General features: G+C 46.0%; 1 protein-coding gene across 3 annotated transcripts; it reads left to right on the top strand.

Annotated features, from left to right (window-relative positions):
• The first annotated feature begins 979 nt into the window (after positions 1-979).
• LOC119330822 (probable serine/threonine-protein kinase PBL16) lies at positions 980-2,577 on the top strand. 3 transcript variants are annotated; one of them, XM_037603954.1, is made up of 4 exons: positions 980-1,201; positions 1,437-1,572; positions 1,663-1,923; positions 2,012-2,577. In XM_037603954.1, the coding sequence occupies exons 1-4, from the start codon at positions 1,115-1,117 to the stop codon at positions 2,440-2,442; spliced, it is 915 nt and encodes a 304-aa protein (XP_037459851.1). In that variant the 5' UTR covers positions 980-1,114; the 3' UTR covers positions 2,443-2,577. The 3 variants fall into 3 exon arrangements, with proteins under 3 accessions (XP_037459851.1, XP_037459853.1, XP_037459860.1); XM_037603956.1 differs by having other exon boundaries at positions 2,019-2,300; XM_037603963.1 differs by having other exon boundaries at positions 2,050-2,285.
• Positions 2,578-18,089: the final 15,512 nt, after the last annotated feature.

Below are 18,089 nucleotides of genomic sequence, written 5' to 3'. Positions count from 1 at the left end.
GATTCGTGCTCACGAATTATGCTCTCCTGGTGTAACCGGCTACCAGAAACAGGCCAACTGCGTTGCATAATTGCAAATTTTATATGCTTTTACCTAGCGTTTGATTAGTGGTTTCTCATGATTAAAAGTATAAAGGGAAGAAAGTGATGGTTCACTTGAATCGTACTACTGCCTTTTGTTTGTTTTTCTTTTCGTTTCTTTCCTTTCTCCTCTTGTTGAAGTAGTAGTACCAAGTACCGATCCTCCTCCTCGGGTCTCTCTCTCTCTCTGTTCATTCATTCCTCTTTCGTCTGTGACCAACTTTTCTCTCCGTGGGCCTTTGGCCCTTTCCCTGTTTCGTTTAGGACGAAAGCTGGTTTGATCGTCCGGACTCTCGTCAACTCTTGAGCCCTGCATATAGACATAGTGATCGTCTTCTTCCTTTCTTATCAGGATACTCGCTCTGCTTCCTTCTCTATTTTTCCAGTCTTTACCTCTGTACCATCTTCTTCTTCCTCGGGCTGTTCTTGGTGGCAGAAATAGGGGAGAGAGATAGATATAGAGGGAATAAATACTCTGTCTTATGGGCAACTGCTGGTTTCGGGGGAGTTCCTACATTAACAGGGTCTCCACTGCAAAGTCAGGTGAGTAATACTCCTCTTCCTTGCTGCTCTGCTTTCTAAGTGATCGTTATGCGTGATCCACCGCCCTCAGATTCAGAAATTTGATTTCGTTTTTTGTCCGAACCGGAAGTCCTGATTGGGCACTCTATTTCAGTATTCTATAGGCAAATGGATTATTTCCTGAAATTTTGACCACCCACTACCACTAGCTCCAGCAAAATCCATTATTTAAAGAGAGATAATTCAGTTGGCGTGGTGATGGTATTGACAGTTGTGGTACGTACGTGTGCAGAGACTCCCAAGATCCAGAGCCCATCGGAGAGGGACCGGAGCGATGAGAGCAGGCTGCCGTCGAACGCGAGGGAGGTGGAGGCCATGCAGCTCGACTCGGCGGCGCGGAACCCGCTGACCTTCTTCTCTTTCGAGGAGCTCCGGAAGGTGACCAACGGGTTCCGGCAGGACTCGCTAATCGGCGGCGGCGGCTTCGGCAGGGTGTACAAGGGCGCCGTGGTATGGACGGCGGCGGAGACGAGCCCCTGCAGGTCGCCGTCAAGGTGCACGATGGGGATAACAGCTTCCAGGGCCACAGGGAGTGGCTGGTCAGTCTCTCTAATCGTGACACCTACATTTTGTTTTCAAATTGGCACCTACACTAATTAAACTCTCACAAATCTTTACTACTCCTACTAGTGTTTATTTCCATAATAAATGTAGTAATTTTTTTGAGGTAACATAAATGTAGTAATTGTAAGCGTGGTAGGTGCAGATTTTGGTTGTACGCCTAGCCTGACAAGCATCTATCTTGCTATGCCTTTTTGTGTCGAGATTATGTAGGCGGAGTTGATCTTCTTGGGCCACCTGTCGCACCCAAACCTGGTGAAGCTAGCGGGCTACTGCTGTGAGGGCGAGCACCGGGTGCTGGTCTACGAGTACATGCCGCTCGGTAGCGTGGAGTCACACCTCTTCTCACGTACGTAGGCGTACCACCTCCATTTTCCACACTTTTAGTTTGGTGCGTGTCCGGAGCAGGTGCGATTGATGGATGTGGTTTTCATTTCAGGGGTGATGGCGCCCCTGGCGTGGGCGACGAGGATGAAGATGACGCTGGGCGTGGTGAGGGGCCTGGCTTTCCTCCATGAGGCCGAGAAGCCCGTCATCTACCGCGATTTCAAGACCTCCAACATCCTCCTCGACCATGACTTCAACGCCAAGCTCTCCGACTTCGGCCTCGCCAAGGATGGCCCCGTCGGCGACATATCCCACGTCTCCACCCGCATAATGGGCACCTACGGTTACGCCGCCCCAGAGTACATCATGACAGGTGCCATGCCAAAAACAGAGAGACTACAAACTCAAATTAAGCTCGATCATACATACGGGTCTGGTGGCTAAATTGATTTGACTGAAAGCGATTAGGGCACCTGACGGCGATGAGCGACGTGTACAGCTACGGGGTGGTGCTGTTGGAGCTGGTTACGGGGCGCAAGTCACTGGACAAGTGTTGGCCGATGCGGGAGCAGACGCTGGCGGACTGGGCGTTGCCGATGCTGATGCACAAGAAGTAGGTGTTGGGGATCCTAGACCCAAGGCTCGGCTCCGACGACTACCCAGTCAGGTCCGTGCAGAAGGCGGCCATGCTCGCGTACCACTGCCTCAACAGCAACCCCAAGGCGCGGCCGCTCATGCGCGACATCGTCGCCTCCCTCGAGCCGCTGCAGCAACTGGAGCTCGTGCCCGCCAACTTGTGATCCTCATTTCAAGTTTTAGTCCAGGCCTTGCTGGTGTTGTCAGATCCATCGCCTCTACTTCAGCTCCTAGAAGCAGTCTAGAATTCATGTGAAAAAAATTGTGTGTGATTGCCTAGTATAGCAGGCAGGCAGGTGTAGTGTTCTTGATGCTATAAATGATTGTACATTCTTCCGAGTTGTGGACCCTAGAGGTGTGCGGGTGGAAACGGACTCTGATAGTTTGTCAATATCCTTCCTTAGTTCCTTGGGCACACATCAAAAAGACCTGTAAAACCCTCTTGATTTTTTGTTACTCGTAGGTGTGTATATCGGATTTTTTTTGTTTTTTGAAATGGAACACCAACATGAAGCCGATCCTCTAATTTGCACGAGGCAAGTCAGGAAGCTAAAGTGCTCTTTTGTAAAAAAGAAAGAAGGGGAAAGCAAGTTGGAGTCCTTTTGAAATTGAACTGGAACTGTTGAACAAGCTAAATGAATCTTTTGAAAATTGAAATTCGTATGTTAAAAGCTGAAACGGATCTTTTGAAAAATGAACTCAATTTTTAAAAAATTGAAATGAACATTGTTCATGAAACTAGAGAGTCCTTCCTAAGTAAGAGGATCCGGCACCCACAAACGCTGGCCACCCGCCCCATTACATTCCATGAAGGACATCATACATGCCTGATATCCTCTTGACGTGAGCCAAACGTTGTCAGAGCATGGGTTAACATTTACAATATCAAGGGGTATAACTAAAAGGTAGAGAAGTAAAGTTCATTGCAGAGAAAAGACAGATTTTGATAGAGCGGGCTTATCCCGATCTTTCAATGAGGGGTAACTATCTTTTTGGTGGAGTAGACTTTCACGATCCGACTACGAACGTGTGAAGACGTCGTGCCTTAGCAATTGTTAATCCAACTTTCCGAGATTACTAACAACAAAGGAGCATGATCAACCTGACCACGAAGGCCTAATTCCTGCATGCAAATGAAGAACAAGAAAGTACTAAGATTGCAATCTGGATATTGCGAATTAAGATGAAAGCTTCATTGATAAAGTTTGCGGTTTCGTGAACATCTTGGCCTGGTCGTTGGACACAAATAAAGTACTTAAGTTGCGGCTATGGCAAACTTTTATCTAAACAAAACGCAGGTCTAAAAGAATGCCCTAAGGGTTGTATTTATATGGACACAGAGTGGAATTTCGTACACCCTTGGCAAGGTGGGGCTAAATTCTGTCCTAAGTAATTTTCCCTATCAATACGAACTATAAAAACAACCTGTGGTCTGGTGATGACCCGCAAGTATCAATTGTAGCCCTTTCAATACATAAGAGTGTCGAACCTAATGAGGTGCAAAAAGAAATGATAAGCGGTTTTCAGCAAGGTATTCTCTGCAAGTACTGAAAGTGGCGGTAACAGATAGTTTTGTAGCAAGGTAATTCGTAACAATTAACAATAGTAACAAAGTGCAGCAAGGTGGCCCAATCCTTTTTATAGAAAAGGACAAGCTGGAATGTTCCCTTATATGAAGCAAAGCGTTCTCGATGACACATGGGAATTGTCGTCTGGTCACGTTCATATTGTTAAGTTGATTCGCATTCACTACTTTGATCATTTGATATGTGGGTGGACCGATGCCAGGGTGATGTTCTTACTTGAACAAACAACCCTCTTGTGATTACCCCCTCTCGCAAGCATCCACAAGTACGAAAGAAGGATTAACATAAATCTAACCATAGCATGTAACATATGGATCCAAATCAGCCCTTTACGGAAGTACGCATAAGCTAGGGTTTAAGCTTCTATCACAGTCGCAACCCATCATCTACTTATTACTCCTCAATACCTTCCATTAGGCCCAAGTATGGTGAACTGTCATGTAGTCGACATTCACATGACACCAGTAAAGGAAGAACAACATACATATCATCAAAATATCAAACGAATACCAACTTCACATGATTACTTATAACAAGACTTCTCCCATGTCCTCAAGAACAAAAGTAACTACTCACAAATCATATTCATGTTCCAGATCATAGGTGTATGGAATATGATTGAGGATCTGAACATTTAATATTCCACCATGTAAACCAACTAGCATGAACTATAAGATGTAATCAATACTACTAGCAACCCATAGGTACCAATCTGAGGTTTTGGGACAAAAATTTAATACAAGAGATCAACTAGGGTTTCAGATGAGATGTTGATGGTGAATATGTTGATGAAGATTGGTCCTCCCACTATGAGAGGATCATTGGTGATGTCGATGGCTTTGATTTCCCCCTCCGGAGGGAAGTTCCCCCGGCGGCGCTCCGTCGGAGAGCAAACGGGCTCCTGCCCAGGTATCGCCTCGAGACGGTGGTGCTTCATCCCAAAATTCTTCTTCTATTTTTTCTAGGGTAAAAGCCCTCATATAGCAGAAGATGGGCACTAGAGGCCAACTGTGGGCCCCAAAAGGCATCAGGGCATGCCCTCGGGGTGGGGGCCCTGTTGTCTTGTGGGAAAATGGTGGCCCCCCTTTGGCATTTCTTTGCTCAGTATTTTTTATATATTCAATAAAAAATTCTTGTGAAATTTCATGTCATTTGGAGCTTTGTAGAATAGCTATCTCTGTTGTAGCTCTTTTAGGTCCAGACTTCCAGCTGCCGGTAATTTCCCTCTCCATGTAAATCTCGCAAATTAAGAGAGAAACAACATTTTAATTGCATCATAAAGTGGAATAATGACCAAAATCATTATAAATAACAGTAAGAAAACATGATGCAAAATAGATGTATCATCTGGTATTTCAAAATTACATAGGGCTGGCCCAAAAGTGAGGTGGCACGGCACCTATATATGTCTACGGGCGAAAATAGGAAGTATGGTCTTTGTATATTTCGTCCGTGCCTCCTCGCATCATGACGATAGCCTCAGTGTTGTAGAATCTTTGCCTGGAACGCCCTTGCCAACCCCTATGCGCCTGCCTTGTTCTCCATGCTTGATCATGCTTCAATGTTCATCCTTCTTCTCCATGCTAGGCCCTTCCTTCCTAATTAATACCAACTTATCTGATTTAGGCAACATCATAATCTCATGAACTTCACCCTCATAAAATACTCTCATGAACATCAGAATATTTCCAAGAAAATGAAAGTACTTGATAATTTACTTGACGTGCGCAAGCTGTAGTAACAGGTCCAATCCATGTAGAAATTGGGGCTATGGGTGTAATAATGGTAGGGATGTCCCCTTCATCCTCCCCTTCTTGAATTGAAGTCGTCCTCAACGGAACCTCATCATCTTCTCCCAAATAAGGCTTCAAATTTGATATGTTAAATGTGGGACTAACCCAAAATCTGCGCAACTCAAAATTTATATGCATTATCATTTATTTTCTCCAACGCCTTAAAAGGACCATCAGTGTGTGACATTAACTTACACTTGCACAAATCAGTAAACCTATCTTGGCATAAATGTAACCGGATAAGATGTTCAGGTGCAGGGACAACCCTTATCTCCAGCTAGTTTGCAATTAGCATTCGCTTGTTCCCTGGTGATTCGTCCTTCCGCGAGCCGGTGCTTGTTGAGGAGACGGAGGTTGCAGCACAGGTCCTCCTGTGCTGGTAGCTCTTCCGCCATTAGGGTGTCGAAGTGCGGCTGCACCTGCTCTATGGTAAACACTGCATGAACCGACTTGGGTAGTTGCGCTGGCTCCTGGTCGGAAACCACATCCATCTTCTGACTGTCATCGTTGAGCACGGTGAGCTCGCTGGCGAGCCAGCATGTCTGGTTGGTTGAATGGACCACTGCCAAGCAGGAGTCTGACCACCCTAGCCCACCCAGACCCCCTCCCTCTCCCGCGTGTGCTTTCTGCCAGAAACGGTCAGTGTCACCCATGCCGTTTCTCGGCACAGGCGATTGCTCCATGTTCAAACAACACAAGTGTCGCCCATCCGTCGATCTGTCTCCCACATTAATGATACGCGGTTGCCGAGGTGGATACTCTGGCGCCACCTGTCCGTCCTTCTGCCGCCCACCATTGCTATATAAACTGCTGCACCGGCCATAGCCGCAGTCATCCGCCTCTGTTCCCTTTCTCCTATCCACACCACTCCCACCATGGCTTCCTCGCGCTCCAGCGCTCTTCAAGACGGGTGGACGACAGACTAGAAGGAGATGCCAGCCATTTTTGCTGACTGGCTGGCTAGCAGGCAGCCGGAGGACGACGACGCCCCAATGGAGAATGTGGTAGTCGATGATCCGATGCCAACCTCCTCCACCATCCATCCTCGCCGGTGCATTGCACCATGACCATCGGTGACGCCCGTGCCCAATACATGGACATGGTGAGGCACAAGCATGAGGAGCAGTTCCGGGAGGCATCTGCGCTGACGCCGCCTACAACAACCATGTCCTCTAGGAGCACCTGCAGATGGAGGAGCAGATCGCCGCGGAGCGGGAGGAGCAGAAGGTGCTACTCGAGTTGTACTGCTCCGCCCGCGAGTGTCGCCTCGCGTTCTGGCAGTACCGCATGCAGGTGGTGGAGGTTGCGGCCGCCTATAAAGATGGCGATGAAGCGGGCCAGGCGCTATTTGGCGAGACTGACGAGGAGGAGGAGGACAATGTCGGCTCCGCCGAGGCCCCGCCTCGCCGGCACCGAGGCGGAAGACTTCACCGGCTTAGGCGAGGCCCCGCCCAGCCAACAACAAGGCAGAGGACATCACCAACTCCGCCGAGGCCCCGTGCCGCTGGCACCGAGGTGGAGGACTTTGCCGGCTTCGGTGAGGCTCTTCTCCGCCGAGGCCCCGCCCCGCTAACAACAAGGCAGAGGACATCGACGGCTCCGTCGAGGCCCCGCCCTACCGGCAACCAGGGGGAGGCTGCTCCACCGAGCCGCCGCCCCACCGGCAACGAGATAGAGAACATCGTCGGCTCTGTTGAGGCCCCACCCCACTGCCAATGAGGCCGCACCACACAGAAAATAAGGAAGAGTAGAACACGGTAGGTCGCCGCCGCTCGGGTCCAAGTAAGGCCACCCCTGCTACGCTCCGGTTGAAGCCAAGCCTGGAGGGTTAAACATTGACGGCCGATTAGCTTCTTGGCGGCGACGTGGAGTCGAAGAGCTGAGCTGGAGAAGAAGCGTCTGTTTGTTTTAGCCGGACAGGGGAAATGGGCACCAGAGATCATAGATTAGGTTAATTAATTATACCTCTATCGCACCCCTTTTTAGTTGAAGAATGTATGAAATGTAATGAAATCCGACATGTTTATATGAAATCCGGCCGGTATGAACGAATTTAATTCGATTAGTTTTAATTCTTGTATCACTGGCATTGGAACAACATGCAAAACAATACGTACTCGCATTATTCCTAGGATGCACGGTGATCATCTCGTTTGCAGCAGTTTCACACATACAAAAAGTTTGAGCAGCTTTTTAGCGTGCATGTACATTGCAATCAAACTCACAGGCCTGGCAATTCATAGAGAACATTCAAAATAATCGATGATTATGCATCTCAGTGATTCACATGTCAGAGCCAATACTTAGTTCACAACTAGAGAATAAAGAAACATCGATCAATGTTGCTGACAGCAAAGGGCGTCCCATTCTAAACTATCAAATGCATGCCTTCTTACTAACATCAATGAGCAAATTTTGACAAGGTAGTCCCATTCCAAAATATCAAATGTGTGCCTTCTTGCTAACATCAATGAGCAAATTTTGACAAGGTTGTCCCATTCCAAAATATCAAATCCCTACGATTGTGGATTGGGCGGGGTTTGCCATCAGTTCGGACATTGACATGGCACCTTGTGCTAAATAAACCAGCTGTTCTTTTTGTGCAGTTCCACCAAAATCAACCAAATTCGTGCGTAGCTTGTATGATTTCGCCTTTATATGTTGCAACGCCTTGAACATATCGGCACCTCCTTTCTTGTAGCTAATTTTGTGGCCGGAGGTAGAAATGAATGATTCAAGAACATTCGATGTATTATGCATGATGAAGTATAATGGGCATCAACCATCAGAGCATTTTCTGCAGTTACCATTGAAATCAAGCTGAGCACCCTTGTTTGCATAAATACAAAAGACGTGATTAGTAAAGCAAACTATATTATGAATTTACAGTTTAAACATGCACCTACATGGTCCATGCAGAGACACATTTAAAAAAATGGAAGTCACCAGAAAGAATCATAAAGCAACATTGTACTTGCCCATGACAGCAAAAAAGATGGAAATCTGTGAGTCCTTCTTAGCTGAAGTTAGTTTGGTCTTGTGGGGAGTAATGTAACCATCATTCAACTGCTACTTCCGATGAGAAGATAGATTGGGCTTCTTCATCCTGGCATAATCAGAACTAGGCACTTCACGTACTCCATATTCTTCTTCAGAGGAGGATGATCCTATTGTGCAAAGACAAGAGAACAACTAAATGCTAGCATCCCTGTTTGCTCGAAAAAAGGAAATGAAATATTTAAAACAGCCATTACATTAACAATGGGAGTAACTGATGAAATGTATAGTCACAAAGAGATGCATCCTCATAGGAAATGATATGATCCCAAATACAGCAGCTCAACTTGAACTGTATTATTACTTGATTTTATCAGTGGCTATAACGGTGGCAAATCGGTGCATCAATTATTAGCAGCCTTAGATTAACATGCGAAACAATACCACTTTCTCATGACAGTAGCTAAATAGTAGCACAACACCAATAGAGATGACAAAGCTCAATCACATGGATGAAATCCGTGGGCCGGTACCAACCTTTGTCAGGAGGCTTATGGTGCAGAGCATGCAGATGAAGCACTTCTCCAGAACCATCCGTTATTATCTACTGTGGTTGCCATGCTTACAATAAACTCCTCGATTAGTTTAATGTTTCCAACATCTTCTTGTGAAGTTCCACTAAAATATATGTTATCTTCAAACAAGATCCCTGTTTGCACAAGTTGAGATAATTACATATTACATTAAGAGTGGCATCAAATCACAATGGCAAAACAATTGCTCGTTCCCGCCATAGCAATAAATTAAGATCCAAAACTATATTGTTACTTGTGTCATCACAGTTCCACTGCTTCATTACAACACCAGGAGTTGATTTTTGTTCTTCTTCCGCTTGTTCTTCCCCTTCATCACTTGGTTCAATAAAAGACAAGCTTCTCCTTCAATGTAAGATTTTGCATGTCAATTAGGGAGCACAAGTATAGCACTAAACAACAACATTATTTTTTGATGACAGTAGCAAATACAGGCCAACAGTTGTGAAATATCATTATCTTACCTCAATGGGATATTACAGTGCACATACATATTGGAAGTCAGATCTCCTTTTGCGCAGTTAACTAAAATCAAGCAACATTACCGTATAAGTAACACACAGATGAAAGCACACTGCACAATAATGTGAACAAGGTCATTACTGACCTCTCATGACGCGGAATTCAAACAACTCACAAGAAGAAGATCTGAAACAAATTTGCCAACACAGATAGGAAGTCAGATCTCCTCTTGTGAAGTTCCACTAAGATCAACCAATCAAGCAACGTTGTCGGTGTGACATTTTGGTTAAACTGCACAAAACACTTTTTCTTTAAGAGTGTTTTGTGCAGTGCAACAAAAGGTCACAATAGCAATGAGGTGAAGTAGATAACCCTGTTTACATAGAGGTGCAACGGAAACAAGTACTTATCAATAACGGTGGATGACACAGAGGCCCACAAAAAGAAGCATCTTACTTATCTAAATGGGAAAGAAAGAAAGATAGTAGCATTTCTCAAATAGTGGCATTAATTCTTATTAACAGAGAGATTATATTAACAATAAAATTTGTTAAGCATGTAATTTTCTTTTAACTGTGGCATTGCTTCAATTTTCTAGCGGCATTATTAGATTGACAACAACTAAAGAGTTTTACAGGACAGTGGACGCACCAGCACCATGTGCATCTACCGATGTATAAAGGGGTGATGCATAGTCTGTTTCAACAAAGAAAAAACAACCAAGGAGCATATTTGTGTTGGTCCTAGTTTTTTTATCTTTAGACACCTTTCCCTATGCGAGGGCAGCAAATCTAGTCCTACTCAAACTCTACCGCCTTGTCCCCCACCCACAAAAAGATCAGTTCATTAAAGATGTGCATACTTCGTTTGTCATTGTTTTCCCTTTTCGACCAATGTAGGTGCTGGATAGCCAGTCTGTACTACTTCCCCCTTCCTTTCCTCTTTGAACCATGTCCTGGATTCGTGCTATACAACTTTTCCGACTACCTTCCTGTTTGATCCAACACCTAGATTCAAGTGCAGAAGCGAAAAAAATCCACATGCAGCTAGAGCAATGCATGTGGATTAAGTAAATTATACCTTAAGGTTCTCGGGGTGTGGCTCAGTGGGTGGCCGGAGGCTGATCTACCCACACTATGTACAATAGCGAGGAAGAAGGGGTCGGAGGCCCTCCCGAGCCGCCGCTGGGTGAAAGAGAACAGTTACGCCGGTAGTGGATTCCCTCCCTCGCCGACGGCGACAGCGTTAAGCCTCCTTCCCTTTCCCGGCGGACGGGATCCTGCCGGCACTTTGACCAGCAATGAGGGGAGAGCGAGAGAGTGGCCAATGCAGTCTTGTCTAGATCTGGAGTGGGTGAGAGTGTGTGAAGAGAGCAATTACAAGCGCTGAGGCTCCAGCGTGTATATATATAGTGGAGAGAGAGTGTGAAGAGAGCAAACCCCAGGAAACATGCGCCGAGGCTGCAGCGTATATAGTTGAAGTGGTTTTCTTTTTCTCTCCATAAAAATCGTCTTAGATTGTGCATGAAATAGAACTCTTTATTTAACATAGTGAAGAAAAATACTAGAGCAATGCTAATACATGAAGAAAATTTAACGCTCGAAGGAGTAAACTCGCAATTAAAGCTACATGCCTCCTGGTCGTGCTTACTATCGTTCACGTGTGGTACACGACCCTCCGAAGTGAACAACAACTAAACCACACACGGTCAAAATATCGGAAAGGTGGGCTGCACCATCCTCAAATTTTAAATATTTTCGAGAAATTCAATTTTAATTACTTTGTGTGTACACTTTGCTCTCTTCCAATAATGAGCGAGCACTTGTATTCGGCCTAAGTCAGCATGCCACTGTATCTCGTAGTACTACCGCCGTCCAGGTTTCTACGCCACGTCATATATTTTTTGTCAAAGTTTGACCAAAAATTTTAACTACTCCCTCCTTTCCCATTTATAGGGCATAAATTCGAAATCTCATCAACCAAGGTAGATGATGAGTGGAGAAATGTACTCCATCTCCTAGTTTACAAAATTACTCAAACTTTAATCTACATTAATTACAATATATTCATGGCCGACCACTAAATGAGTAGGAATGGTTACATCCACTGGTTGGTATCTTTTTAATCCTTGCATGCATCAATTTAATGCACCTTGGAATGTGAGCATGTGGTGGAAAGAAGTGAAAATAAGACTATATAATATGGTAAAACAAAGAAAATGAGATTAGCCAGGAAGTAGTAAACTGCTAATACATGCCAACAAAAAATAAATAATGTTGGCTTCTTTTTTATGTGTTCTAAACTCTATAGTGCGAGGCAGCGACTGTGTCTTCGACAAATGTGTGTGTACCTCTTCTGTTTTTGTACGTACTTCATTTATCTCACTTCTTGTGGCTTCCCACTTCCACGATACTCCTATTCTATGAACCTGTGTGTGTGCGTGTGTGTTTTTTAACAGCATGTGTGTGCTAGAGAGAGAGAGACACATCGACCTACAGAGAGATGGTGTGTAGTACTACGTACTAACTACGAAGCTGTGAGAGTCGGTGCATCCTCTGGTTTCCGAGCGTCTGGTCGGGACAGCTGCCATGCCCGCTTCTGATCACCCTGGCCCACCCAAGGCCCCTCCATCGCCCGTGTGCGCTTCCCACCCGAAACGGCCAGCGCCGCTCCAGAGAATCGGTGCCACATTCATGCTCGGGCAGAGCGGACACGACCTCTCACTGGCGCATGCGTTGAAGGGAGAAGCAGATTGAATGAAGAGTGATGGTTGCTTCATCCGTCCAATTTACTGCCGGGTCTATGTGATTTGACGGCCCATTGGTCATTATAACTGAGGCGGTACGACGGTGCTGAGTCTCACTTGTACTGTACACTTTACTTTGGTGCATGACACGTGCACCTAATGCCAGATGTGCCACGTTTTAGCGAAAGAAGGTAGAGCATATCCACTCTTTACATTTTTCTCCACTCTTATAGTGGAGGAGTGTGAATCGGCGAAAACACGGAAGCAGCAAAAAATGTACAATGATATGAAGCTTTCAGCTTCTGTTTCATGTATCTTGCATCCAAGGTTGCCTCGTTGCAACATTCCATCAAATACAAAGGAGACGAACATGCATGCTATTGCATCTCAATGATTCACAAAACATAGCCAATACGTCCTCCATTCCAAAATAAGTGTCTCAACTTTATGCCAACTTTGCCAACTTTAGTACAAAGTTGTGCTAAAGTTGACACTTATTTTGGAATAGAGACAGCTAAAGAAAAATGATCCATGCAGTCCCTAGGCCTTGAACCCTAAACCCTCACCAGACTTTAATTTGCTGGTGGGGTTAAACCTTCTGAAGGAATGAAGTTTGCAACCCTTTGACCATCGGATCATTTTGTGCAACCCTATGGCAAAGAAATTGAAGTGTGATTAGAAGAAGACCAGTGGGACTAGTTTTTATGAGACATAAACTCATCACAAATACAGTAGAAGCTAGTAGAGGTACGTGCGGGGCAAGTAGAGAAATATCCACATGGAGCGATGTGGGCAGCTGGGGCAGTGTTGCAAGCCAGTTGTAAAGGAAGTTGTACCTAAGGGATCTCGGGATGTAGCTATCTTAGAGGAGGTCGGTGGGAGGCGGCAACTTCTAATGTCGTGGCAGTGAGCAAGGAGTGAAGGCAACCGCACCGGTTTTGTGAGAGAAAACGGCGGGGACCCTTGATCGGGACGTGCCGATAGTGGGTTTTCGCCGTCGGCGACGACGACTGAATCTACACAAAGCATCCACCCCTTCCCCCAGCAGACGTGATCTGCCCGGATGTTAGAGATGCGGCCACAGTCATTTTGTGCGAGAGAGTGTGAAGAGAGCAACCCCAGCAAGCAACTGTGTAGGCTCCCGGCTATGTATATGGTGGAGCAGTTTCTTTTTCTCTCCATATGAACCTATTTATATTGCATACGTGACACTCTAGAAAAAACTTTATTTCTAAATAACGCAACACCGTTCATGCATGGTTCCTGACCCTCCATTAAGTGAGCCCTACTACTAGACGTGTCAAATTATCACGTCGGCTGCATCATCATACAAAAATGAGATCCACCATGTCATGTGTGTCATTGGGGAAGACGCACAGAGTTCTGCTAGTACGTGCATGGATGCGTGCACCTCTTCTCTACAAGCATGGTTATTAAAAGTATATCCAACTACTTTACCATGCGGTTATTATATGGGCAAATAGTATAGGCAGTAATAATGACTAATGAGCCGTCAAACCATGAGGCCCACCTTTCTCTATGTTTAACCGAGGAAGCAGCCATCATTTCACTCCTCGTTGAATATCCGTCCGCTGCTACCTCTGCAGCATGGTTAATAAGATAGCCATGTTAACCACGATGTAGAAATATCATTCACTGATACAATAGGGCTGGCTCTAAGGCTGGTGATTTTTTTACTTTACGTCTTTCTCTTTTTGTCTCATTTACTCATTTTACATAGGAGCACGTGTAGAGGATGGCTATTCCTTTTGATGGGACTACTTCATGTGGTTTAAGACTATGCAGCTCCCAATATTATTCCCGCTACCCACCACTCTGAATCGTGCCATCTATGATACTCCCATTGCAACAAAGAGGTCCACTAGGTATATCACATTCTCTAAGAAGAGACTATGATGCAAAACATACATTCTTGTTGCTTCTTCTTCATACACTACGTACTACTACTACTACTACTACTACTACTACTCGTTCTCCTATAAACCTTGTGCTTGGCATCTCAAAAATATTATAACCTTGCGCATGGCACTTCGCCTCTTCGAGAAGTCGAGCAATGATGGTACTACAGTATATGGTTCTGGTTATCTGAGACCGAATGAATTGTTGCATGTCTACCGTGTGGTGAGGGTCGAGGGGCGAGGGGAGAGGGAGAGTGCATACTCCTACGTCTGTTTCAATATGGACTACATACGGAGAAAAATGAGTGATCTACACTCTAAATACATCTATATACATCAGTGTTTGGAGTATGTACTAGTAGTTCATATTGAAATCTTCTAAAATACATATGTTTCAAACAATATGATAATCTCTCTAACCAAGTTAGGGACAAGGAGAATATATACATCTAACAGAGGGAGTAGTAAAATTTTCTCCTCATCCCGCGAGCCATGGCGTGCGTGGGTGAGGGAGCGGGCGTAGCCATAGTAAGCAAGCTTCTCCTCGTCCTGCGACTCTGCGAGCCACCGCGCCCGTGGCCGGGGGAGAGGACGTACTAAGCAAGCTTATCCTCGTTCCGCGAGTTGGCGGGACACATCAAAAGTAGTACAGAGCATCTCCAGTGTATAGAGCCTTGCCTCTAAGGTAAGCCCCACATGGTTTGCCTTTTTTTTAAATAACATGTCTCGTCGCAATTTGTTTGTTCATCCGTGGTACACGATCCTCCATCAAGTGGAAAACCAGTACACGTGTCAAATTACCATGTGGGCTGCCTTTTGGTACAGAAATGAGCTCCACCGGGTACCCATGCGGGTGTGCTTGGGAAAGAGACGGGAGTACGTGCACCGTGCGTGCACCTCTTATCTTCGTGCATGTACACCACCTCCATGGGTGTGTGTGAGAGAGATACAAACCTAGATAGATGGCGTGTGTGTTCGTGAGTGTTTTTTTGTTATGGGGGGTGTTTTCGTGAATGTATTTGTGGGAATATGTGTTGATGATATCTCAAACAAAAATGTGACACATGCAATGTGTGTGAAATAGATGCCTCTATATATAATATATGGAGGGGGCGATCCACGAGAAGAGAGGGAGGGGTCATAGGTATCGATTGAGTCAAAGAGAGGATCAAGTGTGTGGGTGCGAGATCGATGAAGAGAGCCATCGAAATTGTTTGTGCACATCAAAGATATAGGGCGACTAACCTACCGGAACGTCAGAGGAGAGAGGGCAAGTTTGTGTGTGGCGGGGAGACATGACTAGAGCGCTCGATGTATCGGTGTGTGGGTGGGGGGGGGAGGCAGAGACCTAACTAGAGATGTAGATCGACTCGTATATGTGTTGAGAAGGAGAGACCTAGCGAAGTCTTGAGGGAGATCGGTCGACATCCATACATAAGTGAAGGATGGAAATAGGTTGGGATAGAGAGAGAGAGAGAGAGAGAGAGAGAGAGAGAGAGAGTGCCGGAGGGGTGGTAGAGTTGCTTCTCGGAGATGGTGGGAGAGGCCTACTAGACAAACTGAGGGTACAACTGCAATATCAAGAAGAGTGGGGATGTGTTTCTGTGTGTGCCTGTGCGTGATAGATGTGTCGAGAGGCATGCATGGATAATGAAGGGGGCCATGTGTTTGGTAAGCAGACCTAACTAGATCGGTAGATCAATTGTTGTGTGTCGGAGGAAGGGAGAGACATAACTAATGAGGTAGATCGATTGGCACGTGGAGAAAACGAGTTATAAACAACCTAGCTAGCTATATGTATAGTGGGAGATCAGTCGGTGTACATCCATTTGTTAGAGGTAAATAAGGCCCAGAGAGACGGATAGAGAGAGAGATGGATCTAGGAGGTGGTGTGAGAGGCCTACTAGCTAGATAGGGGGAGGAGTGTGCGATTGTGACATTATACACGTAGAGAAATATTTTAATTGAACATAACATGGATTCAAAGTTTTGAATGGCATTTGTAGGGCGAGTTGATTTGGTACAGTACACGGGACTAGATTCTCTTGTGTGGTGCAAATTTATTTATTTTTGGTTTTTCCGTCGAGGGAAGTGCGAATTGATTTGATATAGTATACATGTTAGGCTTGTCCAGAAATTTCAACCCGTGCCTTATTATCACGAAATTTTAAGATATCTCTTTGTCTTGTTGTGCTCCTAAAATTCCATCCATCTCAACCCGGGCCTTTCTATCCCAAAACTATAACACGCACAAAAATCCCACCTCCCGCGAAATCCCGACACGCTAAATTCCCATGATACCCCTGAACCGAAAGAACCACCTAGTTCAAATCGATGGGGCTACATTCGTAACTTACCCCACATTTCGGACAAGCGCGTCACTAAGCCATGGTTCCCCCTCCTATCCCCTCTGCCCCCCATTCATACACTGAGGCCGCGAAAACCCGTGAAGCCCCACACTCTCCTTCATCCACAACCCAGTCGGAGCCTCTTCCTCGATGACATCGTCCAATGGAACAGCTCAACATCCCTCATCCACCGAATCGGATGAGGATCCTTCATTGATCTCGTCGTCCCGCTGGTTCAGTCACCCCGTCCTCTACCTCCAAGGAGTTGCCCCTATGTTCACCTAGTCTATCATGCCACCTCCATTCCCACACCGCCGTCTTCACCTGCACCACCGGAAGAGCAGGACCATCACCGATTCCTCAGATGAAGCTGAGGCCTAATCGGCGCCACCAAAGAGGCTCTACACTAATTGCTGCATTTTCTTCTTGATTCGATTTGAGCAGTGCCAGCACTCGGTCCCGAGCCGCCATGGCATGGATCCATCTACGGCGGCGTCGGCAGCTAGTTCCTCCACGACGTCTCTCCCTCGGCGGCGACATCGACATTAGTAGGAGCTGCTGTTGCTGCTGCTCCGGCTCCCGCTGGCCCTGCTGCTGCTGCTTCGGCTCTCTCTCGCGCTGCTGTTCTGCTCTTGCTCTTGGTCCCCTGCCTGGCCTGCTCTTGCTCTTGCTCTTGCTTGCGCTGCTGCTGCGCGAGCAGTAGCTCCGGCTGTCGGTCGAGCTCCTGCTGCTACTACCTGAGATGCTGCTACATGACCATCTGCCCCGGCTCTCGCACGCGCTGCTGCTCTGGGCGCTGCTACTGCTGCACGAGAAGATGCCCTGGCTGCTCTCTGGTACTACGTTCCTGCCGGAGCGGCTACTGATTTAGATCATTGCTACTCTGCCACAAGTTCTCGATGGGAAAAACTATTAGTGCACTGCTTTTCTGCTACTAGTGCGTTCAGTTTTGACAGTAAAATTCAGTTTCGACAGCAAAATCCAATTTCGACAGTAAAATTTAGTTTTGATAGATAAATTCAGTTTCGACAGTGAAGTTCAAAGATGAGCGGCTGATGTATTTTACATCTAGCACTTTGTGGTTATATATTTTACATCATCTATTGGAGATGGTATTAGAATTCCACTTAGGTTTACGTTGTCTATCTTGTCCCGCTTCAGCCTCGTCGTCATACAACTCATCGGAGCTGCTAGAACAACGAGACCCTCCATCACAGTGGAGCAGTACCCTCGGCTCCATCTCCAGACGCCTAAGATCTTCTTCCCCTCCTCCGACAGCCACATCAGCCACAACATCCTCAGCGACCAACCCAATGATGCTGAGATCTACATGGATTCGTCAAAAAGGTTATACACTTGTTGTATCACTTTTTGACTTTACATGTTATATATATTGTCCACTGAGCTCGCGTAGTAACATGAAATTCGATTAGTTTCTCCTACTATATGACAAGAAGTG

This window comes from Triticum dicoccoides, chromosome 1B, assembly GCF_002162155.2.
Source record: "Triticum dicoccoides isolate Atlit2015 ecotype Zavitan chromosome 1B, WEW_v2.0, whole genome shotgun sequence".
In the NCBI taxonomy this organism is placed as follows: domain Eukaryota; kingdom Viridiplantae; phylum Streptophyta; class Magnoliopsida; order Poales; family Poaceae; genus Triticum; species Triticum dicoccoides.
This window is presented reverse-complemented; position numbering and strand designations above follow the sequence as displayed.

Bases quoted from the DNA above. Each gene is read 5' to 3' on its own strand.
- LOC119330822 (XM_037603954.1), top strand. From the start codon at position 1,115: ATGGACGGCGGCGGAGACGAGCCCCTGCAGGTCGCCGTCAAGGTGCAC. The intron at 1,573-1,662 runs GTACGTAGGCGT...TTTTCATTTCAG, and splicing joins GGAGTCACACCTCTTCTCAC to GGGTGATGGCGCCCCTGGCG. The intron at 1,924-2,011 runs GTGCCATGCCAA...TTTGACTGAAAG, and splicing joins CCCAGAGTACATCATGACAG to CGATTAGGGCACCTGACGGC.